This window comes from Vigna umbellata, chromosome 8 (assembly GCF_029865625.1).
Source record: "Vigna umbellata cultivar VRB3 chromosome 8, Vumbellata_1.0, whole genome shotgun sequence".
Lineage (NCBI taxonomy): Eukaryota > Viridiplantae > Streptophyta > Magnoliopsida > Fabales > Fabaceae > Vigna > Vigna umbellata.
In genome coordinates, this window is record NC_142172.1 from 7,596,644 (window position 1) to 7,617,886 (window position 21,243).

At 34.9% G+C, this 21,243-nt stretch overlaps 2 protein-coding genes across 3 annotated transcripts; both read right to left on the minus strand.

The window, feature by feature from the left end:
- Nucleotides 1–4,061: 4,061 nt before the first annotated feature.
- On the minus strand, nucleotides 4,062–14,401 carry LOC124825131 (Thioredoxin family protein). Of its 2 annotated transcripts, XM_088096368.1 has the most exons (13): nucleotides 13,996–14,401; nucleotides 12,171–12,235; nucleotides 11,366–11,438; nucleotides 11,141–11,159; nucleotides 10,391–10,510; nucleotides 9,749–9,818; nucleotides 9,280–9,323; nucleotides 9,152–9,193; nucleotides 8,881–8,940; nucleotides 8,675–8,742; nucleotides 7,985–8,108; nucleotides 4,373–4,430; nucleotides 4,114–4,280 (listed from the first exon to the last, which is right to left on the minus strand). In XM_088096368.1, exons 1-12 carry the CDS (start codon nucleotides 14,310–14,312, stop codon nucleotides 4,422–4,424), a joined length of 1,011 nt encoding a protein of 336 aa, XP_087952494.1. In that variant the 5' UTR covers nucleotides 14,313–14,401; the 3' UTR covers nucleotides 4,114–4,280; nucleotides 4,373–4,421. The 2 variants fall into 2 exon arrangements, with proteins under 2 accessions (XP_047153628.1, XP_087952494.1); XM_047297672.2 differs by lacking the exon at nucleotides 7,985–8,108 and having other exon boundaries at nucleotides 4,062–4,280; nucleotides 13,996–14,391.
- A 3,792-nt stretch (nucleotides 14,402–18,193) lies between these two features.
- Nucleotides 18,194–20,133, minus strand: LOC148193953 (uncharacterized). Its single transcript, XM_088097058.1, has 2 exons — nucleotides 18,439–20,133; nucleotides 18,194–18,205 (listed from the first exon to the last, which is right to left on the minus strand). Exons 1-2 carry the CDS (start codon nucleotides 20,131–20,133, stop codon nucleotides 18,194–18,196), a joined length of 1,707 nt encoding a protein of 568 aa, XP_087953184.1.
- Nucleotides 20,134–21,243: the final 1,110 nt, after the last annotated feature.

The following is a 21,243-nucleotide window of genomic DNA, read 5'->3' on the forward strand; positions in this document are numbered from 1 at the left end:
AAAGATAAAATAGAGGAAAATAAGAGAAAGAAAAGAGAGGGGTGAAGAAAGAGAAAAGAGACAAAAAAGAAAGAAGTGCTTATAAAAATGAAAGAAATAGAAAATAAAGACAAAGAAAAGAAAGAAAAGAGAGAAGCCGAAGAAAGAGAAAAGAGAGAAAAAGAAGACAAAGAAAAGAGAGTGAATAGAGAGTAAGGGAAAAGAAAGAAAATAGAGAATGAAAGGAGAAAGAAAGGGAAGAGAAAGAAGAAAAATAGAGAAAAGGAAGAGAGCCTTCTGATTTATCGTTAAAAGAAAGTACTAACTGACATATTTTTGTTTTGCTGCTTAGGGAATATTTTTTATCAAGGAATCATGGCATCAACTATGGAAGGAAGACAAGATGACAAAAAGGGAAGACAGAAGCTTAAAACTCAAAGAACTTGTGTTTGATAATCTGTTAGCTTGTTTGTCAATTCATTTAGATATTCAAAATCATTCTTTTAGTATGGAACATTATTTGAAATATATGCACATGAGTTAGCTTGTTTGACCATCTCTAAGCAACTTACGATAATCAAATTCATCCTTATAATTTAATTGTTTACTTGGATATATTCTTTTGATTTTCTTTTACTATTGCATCTTTGATTTAAAATTGTTTCATGATTTTTGCAAGTGGGTATCTGACCTTGGAGATAGACCTTTAAACCTTTTATAATAAGAGATCGGCCTCTTCCAAGATCCAATTCTCATTTTAGTAGAATTTCTACTTTTGATTATTTTATATCTGTGTCTTTGATTTATATTTGTGCGTAAGATCTTCTAGAATTCAGGTCGAATTCTCTCTAAACATGGGAGAATGATAAAGAATCTTAAAGTGGTACGAATTTAAGGATAAATTCTCTTCAAGAAAGAAAGTATGATAGAGGATTTTCTCTTGAATATATATGCGAAGAACTTAAGAACATTTGCAATTCAAAGGATCTATGACAAGGTCAAAAATCAAAACATGTCTCTTTGAATCTTATAATGTTCCATAAAGAGATAATTTAAAGAACATGAAAGTCATGAAAACAATTAAAAAAATAATTTAAAAAATTAAATAAATTTTAATTTTATTTTAATTTTACCGATTGTTAAATTCATTGGACGAGCCAATTTGTGTTTATTGGGCGATTGAGCCTTTCTAAATGAAATTTTGCATTTGTAATTTTCTATTTCTGTTATTTTTATGTGTTTTGTACTTTAGATTTTATTTTGAGTTTCTAAGTTTTGTTAAACTTATTACTATATAAAAATAGAAAAATAAGAATAAAAGATGGCTAAAGGACAATGGAGTGATAACAAGTAACTTTGTTTATAGAAATAGACCGACTAGTTGAAACGAAAAACCGGTTAACTCATTTGGTGTTTGGCCTTTTACAATTACATACTCAATCTCCAATTGAATTGTTCTATAGTATTTGGTCCATTAGACTTACAAATCCGATCTCCAATTGAATGATCAAACACGGAAAACTCGAACAAAATCACCTTCTAAAATTACAGTTTTGTCTTGAAGAATCAATTGGAATTTTTTTAAAATGTTTTATAAATTTTATTTTGAAATTTCCTTAAAAATAAAAAATGTAAAATACTTTGTATTTCTTTCTACAAACCATTTATACTTAAATAATAGGCTTAATACCCTATTTTATCCGCAGTTTGGTTCGAAAATGTCAAATTAGTCCATCCTTTAAAAAATGCGTCAATTACATCCTCACTTAATAAAATTTGCATCAATGAAATCCCTTCCGTTAAATCCGTACAAACGGCGTTAATTATTCAAGTAGAAGAGAGAGAAAAATAATTAACGTCGTTTGTACGGATTTAACGGAAGGGATTTCATTCATGCAAATTTTATTAAGTAAGGATGTAATTGATGCATCTTTTAAAGGATGGACTAATTTGACATTTTCGAGCGAAACTGGGGACAAAATAGGATATTAAGCCTAAATAATATTATTCTATATTGTTGAACCTTAAACCTAAATACTATGAAAATATTTAATTTTTATGCAAATTTTGAAAGTTAATTTTTTTATTTTTAAATTTATTTAAGTTATGATATTATATTTTTAATTTTATTTTGTATAATATTACATATTGTATTACTCTACTACGTGTGAAGTTTGGTTTCATATTTACGTAAAAAGCCACTTAAAATACTAGTTTAATTCTTCAAAATTCAAAACTATGATTTCGGTACTTAAACAATAACTTTGAGGGTGTCTATATATAAATAAAGCTACCAAAATTTGATCTAAACACTTTTGATTCATATAATATATACATTTACATTCTTTGAGAGAGAATTATCTTAGTTCTTGGATTAAAACTCGTATTCAAAGATTAACATTTTTGTGGTGAATCTTCACTTGACTTATCAATTTGCTTAATTGTGACGTCTTTATCTTTGTCTTATTTGGCATTCTTTGATTTTTTTTTTGTTGTACCTCTTAATCTTCATATTTTTTAAGTTCTCTTATGAATATTATAAGATTCAAAGAGACGTGTTTTGATATTTGACCTTGTCATAAATCTTTTAAGTTACAAATGTTCTTCCCAAAGTTCTTTTGATATATGTTCATGGGATAGTCTTCTATCATATCCTCTTTCTTCAAGACAATTTATCCTCAGATTTATAACACTTGAAGATTTCTAATCATTTATGATAGAGGACTGTCTCCTAAACATATATGAGAAGAAATTGAAGAAGAACTATTTGCAATTCAAAGGATTTATGACAAGGTCAAAGATTAAAATATGTCTCATTAAATCTTATAATATCCCATGATTGAGAGAACTTAACGAATTGGGAACTTAATGAACATGAAAATCACTAGCACAATTGAAGAATAATTTAGAAAATTAAATAAATTTTCATTTTATAGAATGTTAAATTCATTTAGAGAGCCAATTTGTGTTCGCTTGGGTGAGCAGGTGCTCGTTAGACGAAAGTCTACGTTTGTAATTTTTCGTTTTCTATTATTTTTATGTATTTTGGGCTTTAGGTTTTATTTTAGGGTTTTTAGGTTTTCTTAAACTTTTATGCTTATATATAGAGCCATCAAAAGCTGACGAAAACACTTTTGAGTCATATTATTACATTTGCATTTTTTAAGAAAAAATAAAATTTATCTTTGTCTAGAGTTATCAATATGCTAGATTGTAGTGTCTCCATCCCTCTTATTTCACATTCTTCTCTTCTTTACTTTATTTTTCTTGTGCGCTTTGAGGATTCAAATTTAAAAGTGATCATACTCTTTTTTGGACAAGATTAAATAAACAAATTTCACTTTACAAACCAATTTTGTGGGACTAAGTTAGGTTTAAAATCCACTTCTTAACATACTATAATAACCATAGATTAGAACTTATCCTAGCGAAATTTATGTTTGTTAGGCATATCACTTTATCCTCTATCAAACCACCCAGTAATATTTAATCCCACATGAGATTTATATACCTCAATGTAAAAAAAACATATTAAAAGTTTCACATCAACTATAAGTAATAACAATTTAAAGTATATACATAGATACAAACCTCACATTTAGAATCAGTTTTATAAAATTAAATTAAACTTAAAATCTACTTAATATTTATACCATGAAATGATCATATTTTTAAAACCTATATATTGGCAAAAGATTCAAAGACCTTGTGACTGAAAACTTGTCAAAACTTAACAGTGAATTGTTCTATATAGAAAGTGAGGAACAATTAAATTTTTCATTCGGGAAAGTTATCCACCTTATGAGAATTTTTATTATATTTTTTTTTGAAAGTTATCTTTATTAAACTTTATTGTGCTTGAATCAAGAACATTAGATGAAAAAATACTAAAGATTAAGGGATAAGTACGAGTGCGAACTATTATAAAATAACATTATATTCTTCTACAACTCAACTTAAATTTTTAATTTGAGATAATATCTTCAGTGTATTTTTTTTTCAAAATTATATCAAAACTCCAATTTTGTTAAATTTTGTGCAATTTTTCTCTGAAAGCTTTATTACTATATTTGCATCACATGTGCATCTTTAAGTTTTGAAATTTCTATAAAGAGAAAATTTGATTTTACCGTGTTAGAGCCAATAGCAATTACATTTACAAAAGGAAATGAAGGCACATATCATGAGTGTGACTTAAAAACCCTCTGCTACTGAAGAGCGTATGTTGCTCTTAGATACTCGATGATTTCTGCACTTTCAAACATTTCTATCCCAGTGTTTGGATCTTCCAAAAAGGGTACCTGTGTATCATCATTCACAAACCAAATAACATATTATGAAACAACTGTGATTAAGCATACAGGTGACAAACTCAACCTGAAAATTCAAGTACCTGGAAATGTCCAGTTTTCTGATATAGTATATGTCTCTTTGGGCTACCCCTAGCACAACTGAAATGAAACATTAATGCATAATATGAGTGTGTTAGCACTTGGAAAGTATATGAAAGGAGAAAGAGAGTAGAGAAATAAGGGAGAGGACCTAACTGCTGAGTAGTTAAGGGGGCGGGAAAGGTTTCTATATAAGAGGCCTCTTTTGTAGTTTCGAGTAGTTAGTTACCACTTACATTGTATATACCAGTTTTGAACCTGGTGAGGGAGGTTAAGCTCCCGGATTCTGGATTGTATTCTTGATTCATTTGCTGTGAATATCATACGATTTCTTTACTAATTCTTGTGTTGTGACTCTGGGAGTGTGTTAGAGTGAGAGTGTTAGGCTTCTAACCCAGATTCCTAACAAAGTGGTCTGACCTGTCGGATCCAAATTGGGAAAAAAATGGAGAGCCGAATCGACGAAAGATTTAAGGTAATGGAGGGTTAGATAGAAGCGGTGGAACTAGCGGTGGATGGAATGAAGGTCTAGACAGCGACGTTGCGCCAAGATTCGACGGCAATTAGGAAAGACTTGCAAGAAGTCATGCGATTCTGGGGAGGACGGACTCGAGACCAGGAAAGGCTATCGGAAGGGAGCCAGGCATCCGTCAACGATCATCGGAGGGCGAGGTGGGAAGACGAAGGAGGAAGGTAAGGCGAACCTACCGAGGGGCAAAACAGCTGGTGGGAACGAGTGGAGCTACCCATCTTCGAGGGGATCGATCCGCTGAACTGGATCAATCGTGCAGAGAAATTTTTCGAGTTACAAGGGGTATCGGAGGAGGAAAAGGTGTGCTTAGCCGACATCAGGATGGAGGGGAGCACTGGCTACTGGTTTAGAGCCTGGAAGGAGAAAGCCAAGAATCGTTCATGGGATGGTTTGAAGGAAGCCCTGGTGATAAGGTTTGGAACCATTGTTGAGCGTTTTGGCATTATCGAAACAGACGGGAACGGTGGAAGAGTATGTGCAATACTTCAAGACATTTGCGGGACGAACGAAGAGGGTGCCGGACGAGCAACTGTTAGGATATTTTCTGGCGGGATTGCAAGAGGACATTCGGAATCAAGTCCGACTGCATGAACCGCAGGAATTGATGGTGGCGATGCGTATCGCAAGGGCTGTTGAGGAGTTCCAAGGAGGCGCAAAGGAAGGGAACGAGAGCGGGATAGAAGACCAGTCGTCTTGGGGACGAACGAGCAGTGAGGTGACACGGTCCGAGGCCGATCGCTATAACCCAGGCCGATCGAGAGTTGCCGAGCAGTCCGAGGCCAATCACCCAGTTCGATCGGGAGCCTCTAAGAAGGTGGGGTCAATATGGAACACCCTGAATTTGCCTTACTCAGAATTCCAAAAACGAAGAGAGGAGGGAACGTATGCGAGGTGTGGGGGACCGTTCGGTCCAGGCCATCAGTGCCCAGAAAAGAGTCTAGGGATGGTTATTTTGGGGGAGGATGAAGAGGTGGAGACTGCGGGAGCTGAGACAGAATTAGACCGCAAGCAAATGGAGATGTCCGTTTTTTCGGTTGGAGGCCTCACTCAACCACAAACGATGAAGCCGCACGGTTTGATAGGGGGCCGAACGAGATTGATTTTGATCGACACTGGAGCGAGACACAATTTCATAGGCAAGAGATTGGTAGAGGAACTGGGTTTACCCATGGAGGATACCCAATCGTACCAAGTGAGCTTGGGGGATGAGCAGAGGAAAAAAACCAACACGAAACGAACGGTTGAAGGCAGGGGGAAAGAACCGAGCGGTAGAAAGGCATGGGAAAGTGAGCCGAGCGGTAAAAGAAGTTATTTTACAGGGAAGAATAGGAAATTCCTCACCTTCAAGGAAATAATGAAGACGGGAAGATGGTCTCATAATTTTTGTCTCTTATTTCGACCACCACCCAAGCCTCCAGACCTGAATTGATGGGCAGTAGCCAGTGGGTTCCCTTCATATGATAACAAGATGATGAAGAGGAGCCATGAGAGCAAGTTTTTCGGTTCCAACCTTGAGGACAAAGTTGTTCTGCAGCGGGGAGTAATGTTAGGACATGGAAAGTATATGAAAGGAGAAAGAGAGTAGAGAAATAAGGGAGATGACCTAACTGCTGAGTAGGTAAGGGGTCGGGAAAGGTGTCTATATAAGAGACCTCTTTTTGTAGTTTCGAGTAGTTAGTTACCACTTACATTGTATAGACCGGTTTTGAACCTGGTGAGGGAGGTTAAGCTCCCGGATCCTGGATTGTATTCTTGATTCATTTGCTGTGAATATCATACGATTTCTTTACTCATTCTTGTGTTGTGACTCTGGGAGTGTGTTAGAGAGTGAGAGTGTTAGGCTTCTAACCCAGATTCCTAACAGAGTGTGTGGGTATAGTGTAAATGAAAATAGCATGTAAGCAACTAGGCGTCATAAATCACCCAACCAAGGTGGTGTTATCAACAGTGAAGTGATAACTAAAAGAGAGAAAGCTAATTTAGTGAATACATAGAAGAAAAAATTTACAGAAAAATTGTCTTCAAATGTGTATTGCATCACTCTTCATTTTGTATGATACTTCTGTAGTAGTTAGAATGATAGAGTTAGGAAAAAACTATTTTAAGAGAAGAACTAAGAAAAGTAAATATGAACTTCTCTATTTTCACCAGTCATACAACAAAAGATACAAAGCAACAATCTTCTTCCCACTAGATTATTCTAGTTACAATACTCAATCTTCCAAAAACTGCCCCCTTTCCTCCTAAGGTGGTCATAACTGCTATCAAGCACCAAGCTGTAAAAACTATGTTACTACTATATTTAGTTATTGTTTTTAAACCTGTTATACTAAACATGCAACTCCCCTATTAAAAAATTTGAGCTAAAACACAATGAAGCATATCATTCGGTCTTTTACTGTCATACATCTCTTAGGAAATGTGTTTACTTAATAGTATACGTTGATGATATAGTCATTACAGAAAATGATACTGCTGGAATATCTCAACTGAAGGAGTACTTGTGTAAACATTTTCAAATCAAGGATCTTGGAAGCCTCAAATACTACCTAGGCATTGAAGTAACTCAGTCAAAAGATGGAGTCGTAATCTCCCAAAGGTAATATGCTCTTGATATATTACAAAAAACAAACATGATTATTTGTAGACCGGTAAACAGTCTCATGGACCCAAATCAAAAATTAACGACAGAAGAAGGTGAATTATTCTTCGGCCAAAGATATAGGAGACTGGTTGGAAAATTGATTTATCCCACTATTACATGCCGAATCTATCTTTTGCAGTTACAGTGGTTAGTCAGTTCATGCAAGCTCCATGTGTTGGCCATTGGAATGCTATGATTCGCATTCTAAGGTACGTCAAAGAGGCTTCTGGGCAAAAGTTGTTATATGAAGACAAAGGAAGCATTCATGCCTTTGAGTACTATGATGCATATTAGGCAGGTTTGCCTATTGATAGACAATCTACTATTGGATATTGTGTTTTCCCTTGGAGGAAACATTATTTCATGAAAAAGTAAGAAATAAAATGTAGTGGCTTGATCAACCACTGAAACTAAATACAGTGTAACGGAGTCACTAACATGTGAACTTGGATAATGCAGTTCCTTCAAGAGCTTAACTTCTGTGACATCGAGACTATGCAGATGTATTGCGATAATCAAGCTGCTCTCCACATTGCATGAAATCCAGTGTTTCATGAGAGAACTAAACATATAGAAATTGATGGTCATTTTGCTCGTGAAAAGTTGTTGACAAAAGAAATATGTATTGAATTTGTTGGATCAACCACCTCACAAATGTGTCGACCAAGTCATTAAGGAAACCTTGGATTGAGTTTATTTGTTCCAAACTACATACAATATTTATGTAATCATTACGTCTAAGGTAGGGGGTTGAGTGGTAGATAACCTCCGTACCTACTCTGTCCAAGTAGTCTAGGATAGTGCTTTTAATGTTTAATCTCCCTATTGTATCAACCTTCAATATATAAATAGAAAACCATGAGAGGGGTTCTTCCAGCCCTCTAGAAATATATTTCTATGTTTTAATCTCAAGTGGCATAAAATGCAGTTTATCGTGCTAAAATTGTAACAATTCTTCATACAAGGGCTAAAGAATAAGATCCAAGAAGGATCCATAAGAAGATAAATGGAGCTGCATAACTTAAAGGTCATGAAATAAGTTCTCTATAATACAACCACCCCACAAAAAAATTAATTCTTATTGGCAATCAATTTGAACAATTAGTTGCTCAGAAACATGGTTTTTACCTGACAAGCAAGTGTGGCAGCTCCAATTCCACAAGTACTTCTCGTACAATCTTGCAGAAAGGAGACACCTGAAAGAAACGAGTATTTCAAATTTAATACTTGGTAAATGGCTACATTATCATGCATACTGATCTTTAATTTAGGGACTAAAGTCCTTATTCATCAAGTATTATTAGTATCTATGGTTTGTATAATTGTAAACCAACCTCATATGCCCATAATTTAAGTGGTTTTGGGGGGAACTTTGCTGGAGTATAAGTTGTCCCCTGAAAAAAATGGAAGAGTTGTAAATTATAATATGCTTTGCACAGGTAAAAGTGAGATCGCAATGACAACTAAAAAAGGATTCAGCCATATACGCACAAACGAAGCATATGCTAAAAATTCCTTCATTAACTTGGAAGAAAGGATTAATTTTGAATAAACTTTAGTTAAATATTAATACCCTTAAGAAAAAGGAGAAATGTTGGACAATACCTTTCCGATACGACTAAGCATACCAAGACCAGCAGTTAGTGTCTGCAAAAAAAGATAGCCGTAGATATTAAAATCAACGACGCAATCCAACTGCTGGTGAAAAATCATTGATGGTGTCACGTTCTAACCGTTAAAAATCCAAGTGATAAAGATAAAGGAACTTTTCCATCACCTACATCACAGACAATAAAATAAAAAATAGGATATTTATTAGTTGAGTATGGCACGCAAAATAAGTATTCACTAAACCATATATGAAAATTTAAGGCTAAAAATGAAACGGAAGTACTTGCAAAATGCTGTAGTGCTTAAGCACATACATGCAAAATGCTGTAGTGCCAAGATGGTTTCTGAGGAAGGTAATAAAACTAAAGAATTACATTTTTTTTACGCTGACAATCGATCAGAAATCGCATTGATATGACTGTTAAAGTATTATTGTCTAAACTTGCCTTCTTTTATGCTTGTAAATGATAAAATACACATTTTCAAATGGTAATTTTTCTCTCCGATATATGTAATTATATTTAATAGATTGAAAAGTATCGGGAAAAGAGACTCCACAGCATAAGCATATTACAGAATATTGAGACAAACCATATTTGTCAACCAAATACCGAATTATGTCATCCGATTCATACATTGAAACACCTGTGTTAGGATCAACCTGCAACCAATAAAGATGAAAAGGAAAAGTATTATTTCTCAGTTCTCACTCAAAGAAACTATGTAATTAATCATCTTGAGGCAGGATAAGGTAAGTGACGTGATATACATACATAACTAACTAGAAACAAAAAAAAAAATATTAACTCTAAGGATAAAATTTGCTCCAGTTTAGATCTGTTTAGATCGATACACATCACTGTATGATGTTTATATGATCCAAATATAAAATGCATTTTATCGTATAAAAATGTCTAGTGCAGATCCTCTGAACTCTATCAAACGTAACCATTTCACTTCCGCCTTCTTCCTTTCCAGTAGTAACTGATACCAAGACCTCATTCTAGGCTATATTTTCTTTTAAAACATAAAGCTTCTGAGCCAATTTTCAAGAGGGTTGATGATATAAAATGCCACAAGAACTAGAGAACATCTCTCAGGATAGATTTTGCATTAATTTCATCAAAGCAGTTCAGATTAGTGCACTTCAATGTCCTCCTTTTTAATATACCCAGAAATCAACAAAAAATATTAGTTTTTTGTTTGATTCAAGTTCAAAGGAATCAATCTTACCATGTAGGGGAACTGCAGTTTACCACCCATCTGAAGAACCTTTGGACGGAAATTTGGACCATTTCTTGGACAAGGATAGAAAACAACATCAAGGTCCAAAATGGCAACAATTTCTCTAACCTGCATGCAGTTCTATATTAGCCCACAACAACAAAGAAGTCTTGCTAATATAAATGTTGAACCACAGGAAAGAGATATGGAGTTGAAACCATGTGAATGTTAAAATAACATCGACTCTTTATTTATATTTGAGAAAGTGAAATCAATACAATAGATAGAGGAGATTTGATATCCTCTAATAACAAAGATATGATACGAAAATAAATAAAGCATACATAATCTAGATATTCCAAATTATAGAGGATTTTCTTCTTATTTCTATAATTATTAGAGCAATACCAAAAGAAAACTACCCTAACAATTAGTAAGGTTTTGAAGTTTCAACTTTGTTATTATGCCTAATTTTCTTCCCAATAGATAAAAGGATAGCAATAAATTCTGATAGAGGAACAGGATTAGAGTTTATCCTAAGAGATCACTAAACTCGGTGCTAATCTCCATACTCAAATTCAAGAACCAAACGATATGCACAATGATCATTCAAGACTTCAATGGTAGCATGAGATGATGAACAAATCATGGTAACTAACACTTCCACAATAACTGAAACAAAATTATTTAAAGAGAAAAAATATTCTCATGAAAAATACTCAAAAGAGAAGTATATTTGAATACTAAAAGTACTCATACCTTTCGGCAAAAGGGACAGCTGCACATGACCCAAGATGGCACATAATCAAAGAACAAAACAGCACTTGGAATTAGTGAATTCTGTAGTGCAGCAAGTAAAAACTCAAAGACTAATGTAAAGGTGCAAAGGCGAAACAAGAAAGCCAGTTATCTAACTATGCTTCGGGAAAAGATAAAAATAAGGAAGTATTTAATCCATGCATGACTGCAAAGAGAGTAAAGTACCTCTCAAATTCATATATCTCAATATACTTCTCTGGGCGAGGACCTAATTTTGATGTTTCTTTGATCGTAATGCCTGAAATCATACTACTCATGTTAACATGAAAAATAAGGAACAAGACTGGGAAAGGAAGGGGGGATTGTGGAACTGTCGAGCATAAAGATGCTGCTATGAGATAGGAATCTGACACAATAAAAGTGTAAAGATACTAACAATAATAATAACCTTATCCCACCAAGTGAGGTCAAGGACATGGATCATGAAAGTCCATTGGAATGGTAAAAATAAAATTCAGGCTTATCATTCACCTTTAATAATTTTTTCCTGTACCCTGCCCTAAGTCTCATTTTACCCCTTTTCATAGGTCTAAAAGCCATGTGACATACTCTCCTCACCAAGTTAAAATGCCCTCCACTCATTTTAAAAGTGCAAAATAAGCACTTTCAGTCACAAAAAAAAATCTTTCAGTTAAAGCATGGAAGATACATGGGTGTAAGTTTATTTGTGAACTTTATAAGCAGTGCCTCTTAAGAGATATGCAATATTTTAACTATCAATATTTCTTTACCAGTAAGACGGTTACAGAGGTCTTTCTTTAGATTTGTTCACACACAAACAAGTATTTATATCAAAGTTTTGAGGGAAAACTAGCCAAATTTTTGTATCCTTTAGATCTTTTCACATATAGACATGCATAGGTAACCCTTGTTTTGTTTTCTTTATATGTCTCAGTTGCAAGTTAGCCACATAATTATTGACTCTGGTATGCAAAATAATGAGCAGTAAACATAGAGAATGAGATGTTACCATTAAGTTCCAAAGCATATTGGTCCGGAGGAATTTCATCCTTAGAAACAACTGAAAAAGAATACCTGTCAATGGCACAACAAAAGCATAAAAGTTTGAAATTTCAGCCAGTATCTTGATATATTTTCACATATAACACAGTCCTTCTAGAACACCCAAAATGACCTGCACAAAATCTGCAGTCTGCCCCTAAATATGTTGGATAGGTTTTCAGATAGTGCTTTGCCTTACATATACAACTATACACTGAATCTAATATATAAATCATTCATGCATACAGTAAGACTACTTTACAATCAAAAGGAAGGAAAACTTCAAAATGAAAACAAGACATCTTAATTATGGTCTTATAGTTGTTTGAACAAAAATAACCTTTACTCCATGGCCCCACACATACACAATAAATTGCAAAAAAAATATTTAATTATGCGTCTGGTCCATATACCTGAACAAACTTTAATTTTTTTGAGTCCCTACATTTGAAACTATTAGTTTTACACCATGCCTATTAAATACAAAAAACGTATGCACTGTTTAATCTGTTTCAGTCTTTATCGTCAAAAGTTATTTAGACTAAACCAAATTATAGAGTTTATGTCCAAGGACTAAAACAAGTTAAAACAGTATGTGTAGGGACTAAAACTATTAGTCCCTATAACTATACAGATTTTAATTTTAAGTCCCTACACTTTTAACTATTCGTTGTACATCTTGCGTATGAAATATAAAAACGTATGCACTGTTTAATCTGTTTTAGTCTTTGCTGTCAAAAATTATTTAGACTAAACTACATTATTAAATTTATGTCTAAGGACTAAAACAGGTTAAATGTGTATTGGTAGGACTAAAACTTATATTATACGGGTATAACAACAAATTGATAATTTAACCTAACAAAAAAATTGTTCCTTTGTAATACAATGCTTTGAGAAGTGAGGTTCCTTTCAAATGACTGATCTAGCTTAAGGTTCATCTCCTAATTAAGTTCCATACTTTAAGTTCCATACTTTAACTATTGAGTGTATTTGGTGACTTTATGCACCAATCTCATGACAGATTTCTAAACATAAAATCTTTCAAGGGAAGTTAATTCCACTAAGTCTTTCACTGTATCACGATCCTTCTTTCACCAAAAAATATAGCGATCCTTCTATCACAAGAGCCATAACACAACACCATGGTTCTTCTAACAGTTCTCAAATCTTTCTTACTGAAACAGCAGTTATTGTCTATACAGCCATTTAGCTGAATTTTTCTCTGCATTGAACTATGTTAAGAACATCACACAAGCACACAACTAACTCAAACCATTGATTTTATTTTACAACCACTCTTCCTATGCAGTTACTTTACTTCAATACAATATATCAAAATCTCTGTCCACGTAATTTTATGCACAAACCAGATACGGACTACGAAGTGAAACCCGTAAGCGTGAGTTGGAAAATATTTTTTTAAAAAGAAAATCAACTTTGAATTTCTATGTCAACACCCAAAAGACTAAAGGACTTGTTTGAACCACTTCTTCCATTTTTGCTTTAAAACCTGTTTCCCAAAACAAGTGTTTTAAAAACCAAAATACAGAATCAGTTGGGGATGTGTTTTCATTCCCTTCTTGAAGTTGAGACAAATCTTTCGAAAGAAGAAAACGGCTCATGGGAGCAAACACTTTGAACTGTTCTGAAGCAGTAAGCAAACAAATTTTAGATAACAGAAAACCAGCAAACAAACATGGCCTTAGAATCAAGGTACGCTTGAGGAAAAACTGAAAACAGAAAAGTGCAAAAGAGAAACAAATATGAAGAAAAGGCGTACTATGGTTTACCCAGAAACGAAAACTCCAGTGGCAAAGCGAAACAGCAAAGGAAGCGCCGCTCCAAGCACTTCACCGATCTTGTCAGGTCTGACGGCAAAGCGTTTAGGCTCTGGGGGCTTGAAGTTGGGGGGAGGAACAATTGTCACCGACGAAGCTGAAGAATAATCGGTTGTTGGTCCTTCTTTTTGGCTACTCACAGAAGTGGAAGAAGAGGTTTCGGACATGGCACGTATGTAAGAGCTTCTACTGGGTAGTCTCCTTTTGGGGAAGCAAATAAACCCAGAAACTGGGAATTGGGAGAGACTCAAAGCTGCAGACATAGCCATGAGTTTTGAAAAGGTACACTTCACCCAAGTTCCTCCAAAAAAAACAACCTTGTATGGTTTTTTTTGAGTTTGTGTGTTGGGTAAATATGGTGGCTTTGATGGTATTTGATTGGCCAATGATACTTCACAATTGGCACTGAAGCAGAGCTGGCAGATTCAGAAGCACTCGACGCAAAATATCTATAGTGGATTGTCCATACAAAGTAAATATTATGATTTTTTATATATATATTTTTTAGTCTACTGTAGCATCGTGTAGCCAACGTGTTCGACAATATTTCACTCACTTTTATTCTCTATGGTAAATGGATCTTTTTTAATAATAATAAATTAAGCCGAAGGATTATGTTATTTCTACCAAAAGAAATTGCCTTAGTAAAGTGGTAATTGATCTTCGCATGATTCACAGAGAAATTAAATTATTAATTTTGAATTCCATGTGGTTGGGCAAGTTTCTAACCGGACAAAATTATATAATAGGCCGGTGGGTTCTCAACGGTTAGATCAAAATATGTCGCTAAATTTTTTTTTCTTCACTAAAATTTTGGAAGGCAATTTCCTTTGAATCTCAAAATATTTTTCAATGGATTATGATATTTTAATAATCTTTTTAACAACTTTTGAGAATAAATTATGTTACTATTTTATTGATCTTTGACCAATCATAAAATACCACATAAGCGGGTATAAAAAAGTTGTCAAAAGAAGTTGTTAAAAAACATTTTTCTTTTTCAATTACGAATTTGTGATTTCTATGTGTAAGAACTTCCTATTAATATGCTTTTCTTACTTTCTCACCATTGGTTTTGCTTAAACTTACTAGTTTTGGAAGGAATTAGTTGAAAGATCAAGGTGTGTAAAGTTTAAAGCTAAGTAACTCATTTACCAAATTATAGTTTTTTTTTTAATATTTAATGCTTGCTCTAGTTTTATATTATATAATTCATAAACTTTTTAGATTGAGTAATCCAAAACTTGAAAAATAGTATTATAAATTACTTAATCTAAAATATAATTGTAAATCCATTTTTGTAAATAATATATTGTATTAACTATTTTTTTTATAAGAGATGAGTTAACATTAGGTTTAAACTCTCTTATGGTCCTCATATTTGTAGAAAAATCTCAAGTGCGTCTTCTTGTTGAAAACGGTTTCAATTAGGTTCTAATTTTTGAAAACGGTCTCAATTAGGTCTTAATTTGAGTCAAGTGCGTCCTCTTCCCCCTCCAACTCTCTCTACCATAACTCCATCAACAAACTCGTTGCAATAAATTCCTAATCTAGGGAAGCACCATTCTTTTTCCCCATGGGTTCGTGGACAACCCTAACTCTTGGGCGTTCTCTTCTTCTCCTTCGTTTTGATCTTCTATCTCGTGCAAGGAAAGTGATCGTGATGGCTTCGTGATGGCACGACCAAGCGCCGTTTGTGGTGGCTCGCGGCAGCGTATTGAGCGTTCTTCTTCTTTCCCCTATTTTCTTGCATTGTTTCGTGTTGCAAAGGGGGAACCTCTTCCCTCTTCTCTTTCTGGTTATGTTCTGGTTGTAGGGAGGAGGATGCGAAATCGGCGGCTTAGACGCAATGTTCATCATTCGCGGCCAATGGGCGTGTCAGCGACAATGCTTCTACGACGACGAGGTTTTCGTCCTCCGGCGTATCACGACGCGAGGCTCTCTATTTCGATCGGGGATTTTTGGGATTGTTCATCTGAGCTTCTCTACAGGTTAGGGATTTGATATTGAGTTTTCTGTGAATTTGGGAAAATTCTTCTGCTCGCGTTATAAGTGGGTGGTGGAAGGAGTTGAGGTTTTATGTTCTGGTTTGGCTGGTCTGTTGTTGTGTTGGGATGATACAAGGACTGATTATAGACTGTGGTTGAATAGGGTCTGCCGTGATTGTGAAAATGGTGATTGGCGGCGGTAATGGACCTTTGGACTGATTCAGTTTTGGGCCTAATTTAAAGATAAGTAAATCTCTAATGTGAAGATAACTAAAACCCTTTTCCATGTCATAATGTCTTAAATTAAATAAAAATTCCACATAATAAAACACTTTGACATCAGCCTATTAATTGTGCAATACGTCAGCATCTGTTAACGTCATCTATAAAGACTTAACGGAGAGGGCTTAATTAACTCAATTTTTCAAAAATTAGGACCCAAGTAAGACCGTTTTCAATAAGAGGACCCGCTTGAAATTCCCCTACAAATACGAGGACGATCCGAGGGTTTAATTTTTAAAAGTATATGTAATGATTTTTTTAGGTTAATTATATTTTTTTATCTCTACACTAAAGTGGTTTTGGTTTTAGTTTCTATTTCAAAGTTTGATCCTCTTGTATTCTTATACTTAAGAAATACATAAATTCTGTCCAAGTCCTCAATAATCAATGATGTTATTTTCTTTTTGACCTGACAAATAGTATGTCACATCAACATTTTATTATAAAACACGTGACAAATCTCCATCATCGAGGTACTAATCCTAACTTCCTGATATACTCCATTTCCAGCACCATCACCCTTCATTCATGACCTCCACAACACTCTACAACAAACCTAACTCCCAACATTATATCCTAACTCTCCAACATTCTCCATTTCCAACATCATTAACCACATCACCCTTTGACACCAAATTTTTTAAGGACTAAAAACAACATAAATCCAATGAACTACTATAGGCATTAAAGTGCCTAACATCTCATCAAAAATCTCAAATTCATTCTACGACGCCAGATGGAGGAAAAAAACAATACTTTTCATTGATTTGATTTAACAATCTCCCTCAAAACCCAAATTTTGTATCAATATCATACAATTAAGAAAGAACAGGATCAACACCAGATAAATAACCCTAATTAAAAATTGAAAAACAGAATCCCTTACTCGTCTTGTTCCTCCAACACCAAATGATTAATTGGTTTAGCCAACAAGGTGAGTCTCCCTCTTCTCTACAAGTTTTGAAGTCAAAGGTGCAAACTTTTTCACTAGGTTCTAAAAAAAAGACACCCATTTCACAAAAATCTAAAGAAACTGTAAAATTAATAAGTAGGTGTTTCTTATTCATTCAACTTGGCCCTTAATTCATGATGGAAGCTACTCCAGGATATGCAGAAGAAGCTCCAAAACTCAGAGAAGTGGCAGCGGATTGAGAGAATGCAGTGGAATTTCTGGATGCACGGTAGGTGTTTGATAATATGCTGAAGGTGTTTGAGTGGTTGTGTTTGGTAGAATTCTAGCTCAGCAAGCTTTCCAAAGGGGAAAGAAGCTAGAGGAGGTGCAAGATAACAAAGCACAAGGTTGAACTTGAGAGTGAAAGCTGAAAATTGGCAGCATTTCTTTACTACAAATCAAGTTGCATTTACAAGTGATGAAGCTCTCTATTTATAGAAGAAGGAGAGCTTCTAAAACGTATTGTGCAAGTTATTTTAAATGTGCACATGCTGTAAAACAGATGGAGGAAGCTTGGGGAGCAAGCTGTAGTTGCCAACTCAGCAAAGCGTTTGGAGAAGATGGAGTTGCTGTCTTTGGGTGTTGACGTAGTGCAAAAGCCGTGGACACCAACCATTCATTTGTGCTTCTTTGGTTTTCTTACGTGGCAGCCTTTTGGAGTTGCTTAGACATGGTTCCTCCCTTTTATTAATATTCTACAAAAGCAATGTAAAAGTATTTAGCAAAGAGAACATTCTAAGATTTTTAGAAAGAAAAGATTAAGTCCTTTATTCAACTTCCCTTTCTTGGTCTTAGAGTGAAGTTGATACTTCTTTGGATGGTAAGTCCCTAAAGGGGTTGCCATCATTCCCTCCCTCTTTAAAATGATTTGTCCTCAAATCGGGAAGAAAGAAAGAAGCATAACTTTGGGTGATATTGGCCACCGGGATCAAAAATATATCTACAAAAAATAGCAAAAATTAGTATGATGAATGAAGTATATGCAAAGATAAGAAGATACAATGAAGGCCTTTTGACAAAAATGGTTTTAGAAGAAGTATTGGCCTTTAATATTTTTTTGAATTCACTTTGTTTTGAACATTCCCCATGATAAAATGAAGAAACAAAGTGATGTTTTTGAGAAGAAGATTCAAGGTTTTTACCTTTTAATGAAGAAGTTAACAACATGCATACCTTTGTCTCCTTCTTCTTTTCTTGAGAAGGTTGCTTGGCCAACCTATTTTCTTGTTTTCTTTCTTTTTCAATTTTTTCTTTGATTATTATCTCATCCTCTTTCACTTGTTCAGGTGTAAGAGGAATCAATGTGATTTTATTACCTTTATGGAAGAAAGTTATTTTGTTGGTATAGCCATCATGAGTGGAATTATGATCAAATTGCCATGGCCTACCAAGTAATACATGCCCAGCATCCATTGGAACAACATCACATAAAACATTTTCTTCATAGTTGCCAATGGATATTGGTATGGTTACCTGTGTGTTCACTACTATTTCTTCATCCTCTGTTATCCACTGAAGCTTATAAGGCTTGGGATGAGAAATAATAGGTAAGGCCAATTTGTGTACCACCCTAGAACTACAACAATTGCAAGAGGAACCACTATCCACAATCAATGAACAAGTGTTTTCAAAGATTTTGCATCTTGTTCTGAATAGGTTTTCCCTTTGTGATTGTTCTAGTTCATGGGTTTGACTTCCAAGAAGTCGTCTTACCAATAATAACTCACCTTCACAAGGTAAGGCTTCTTCCTCAGATATAGAAGTATCTGAGTCACTAGAAGAATATTCACTTTCACTCTGATGGTCTAAGAGATAAGTAGACCTTTTGTGAGGACACTCAGAAGAATAATGTCCTCTCTCTCCACACTTAAAGCATTTGGTCTCTCTACCCCTTGTTTCTTTTGAAGATTCTTTGTGAAAGGTATTTCTTTCTCGCTCTCTCTCTTTTTCTTTACCTCTCACTTTCTCTTTTTCTGTTTCTTTTTCTTGAGGCTTTTCATACCTCTTTGGACTACCCTCCCTCTTAGGATCTGTCCTATAGTCAGAGGTGGTAGGGTAGTTCCTTTTAGTGGAAGCTTTTCTTCTAATTTGTTCTTCCACTCTCACACATAGCTGCACAAAATCATTGAGATCTAAATAAGGTAAAAGTTCTACCTTATCTCTGATCTCATAGTTAAGACCGCTTTGGAACCTAGCTATGGTGAATTTCTCTTCCTCTTTTATCCCAGCTCTTAACATGAGTAATTCTAACTTTTGTCGGTATTCCTCAACACTCATGTTTCTTTGTTGAAGTCGATGGAGCTTGTCCATGACTTCTCTAGCATAATAGGCTGGGACATGCCTTCTGTGTAAGGCTGCTTTCAATTCATTCCAGTATTGGATGGTGTAGTCGCCATGCATCTTTTGATCTCTTATGATGGATGTCCACCAATAGAGGGCTGCTCCTTGAAAGGTCAAAGTAGCTAAGGTCACTCGCCTCTTATCATCTATGTGGTAGCACTCAAAATTCTGTTCGACCTTCATCTCCCACTCAAAGTATTCTTCTACATTGTCTCTTCCATAGAAGGGTGGAAGGTCAAGTTTAGGTTCCACATGATGGTCTCTATGGTTATGATGACGCCTAGGAGGGCGTTGATAGTGATCATAAGGGTTATAACTATGGTGACCACTATGTTGGGAATGATCATCATGATCATGGTTTTGCCTATGAGAGTGATCCCCTTGTGAATGCCCTCTTTGAATGAGAGTAAGATTGGCGACCATTTGCCTTAGTTCATGTAACTCAGCCTTGGTTCTATTGAGCTCTTCTCTCAACTCTATGTTGTCCTGATCATGATTGGTGTTACCTTGAACACTAGAGTGACTCATGCTTGTGAAGTAGAGAAAGTGTTTTCATAAAATTTGAAAGCCTTGCACAAGTATGAATCAAAACTTTTGGAAAAGAGGATTTGTTTGTATTTGGTGAATGACTTCTATAGAGATTCTAAAGGTGAAGAAACCGAATAGCTCCCAGGAAGGAGAGGTGAGTCACAACGGAAAAGCTTAGAAACCTTGTCCTTCCTTAGCTAGAGTGTCTCCTGACGTTTCTTACCAAAATATCTAGATAGAAGTCTTTCAAAATCTTTTTTTTGAATGCAACAATGTGATGCTCCTAATAAACCAAACGAAGGTTTGTCTATATGGTAGCGCACCTAGCTATCACGGAGACTTAGAACACAAATATCAACAAACAAAAAGAAAGAAAGATGATAAAGAAATGAAAGAGTGAGACACGACCCTAAGTGAAAGTGCAAATGACACTTGGAGCCACTTGACACACTTTCACACTAAGAAGTGGAAACTAACTATTACAATGTTGTATGGTGCACTTGGAATTGCTTGAAAAGCATTTTTCCAAGTCACTTTAAGTTTCAAAAACCAAGAAGAAATTACCACAAAGGTTCCGTGATAGAATGCCACTTATACAAAGAAGTGTAAAAGAATTTATACAAAGCCAAGTGTGGCTGCTACAGCAAAAGAAATGAGCTGAAATATAACTCTAAAGTGATGTTTTTCTGCTGCAAAGAAGTGCTGGACATCCAATGGAAAGTCCTCTTGAAGTTCCCTTGTAGCAAAGTTAGCAAGACCTCCACTCCTTAAGATGCTACCCCTTTGATAAGGCTTAACTAGATGTTAAAACTCCACCAAAATATGATGTTCCAGCAAACAAGAATCACAAAAACCTGTGAGTGATCAAAAGAATGGTGCATCCAAGTTGAATGCAGAAGTAATATGACACAGAATATGGAAGTCCAGAAAAGGTGATTTCTAAACACTTTGGGGCTGGAATAAAGGCTAGCACACAAAAGGAACTTAAGATAGGGTCTAGAACAGATTAGAAAAGCAAGAAAAACTCAAAACAAAGAGCAAATTCAAGTGCAGTGAAAGTGTTTGATGAAAATGTCAAACTGTTTGACAAAATGCCACAAAGAACAACAG

What these genes read in the sequence shown, in the direction of transcription:
- LOC148193953 (XM_088097058.1), bottom strand. Translation starts at nt 20,133, where the DNA reads ATGAGTCACTCTAGTGTTCAAGGTAACACCAATCATGATCAGGACAAC.
- LOC124825131 (XM_047297672.2), bottom strand. Translation starts at nt 14,312, where the DNA reads ATGGCTATGTCTGCAGCTTTGAGTCTCTCCCAATTCCCAGTTTCTGGG. An exon ending in AACTGCAGTTCCCCTACATG is followed by an intron (nt 9,819 to 10,390) that starts GTAAGATTGATT and finishes TATTGGTTGCAG; the next exon opens with GTTGATCCTAACACAGGTGT. An exon ending in CTGCCACACTTGCTTGTCAG is followed by an intron (nt 4,431 to 8,674) that starts GTAAAAACCATG and finishes GTTTCATTTCAG; the next exon opens with TTGTGCTAGGGGTAGCCCAA.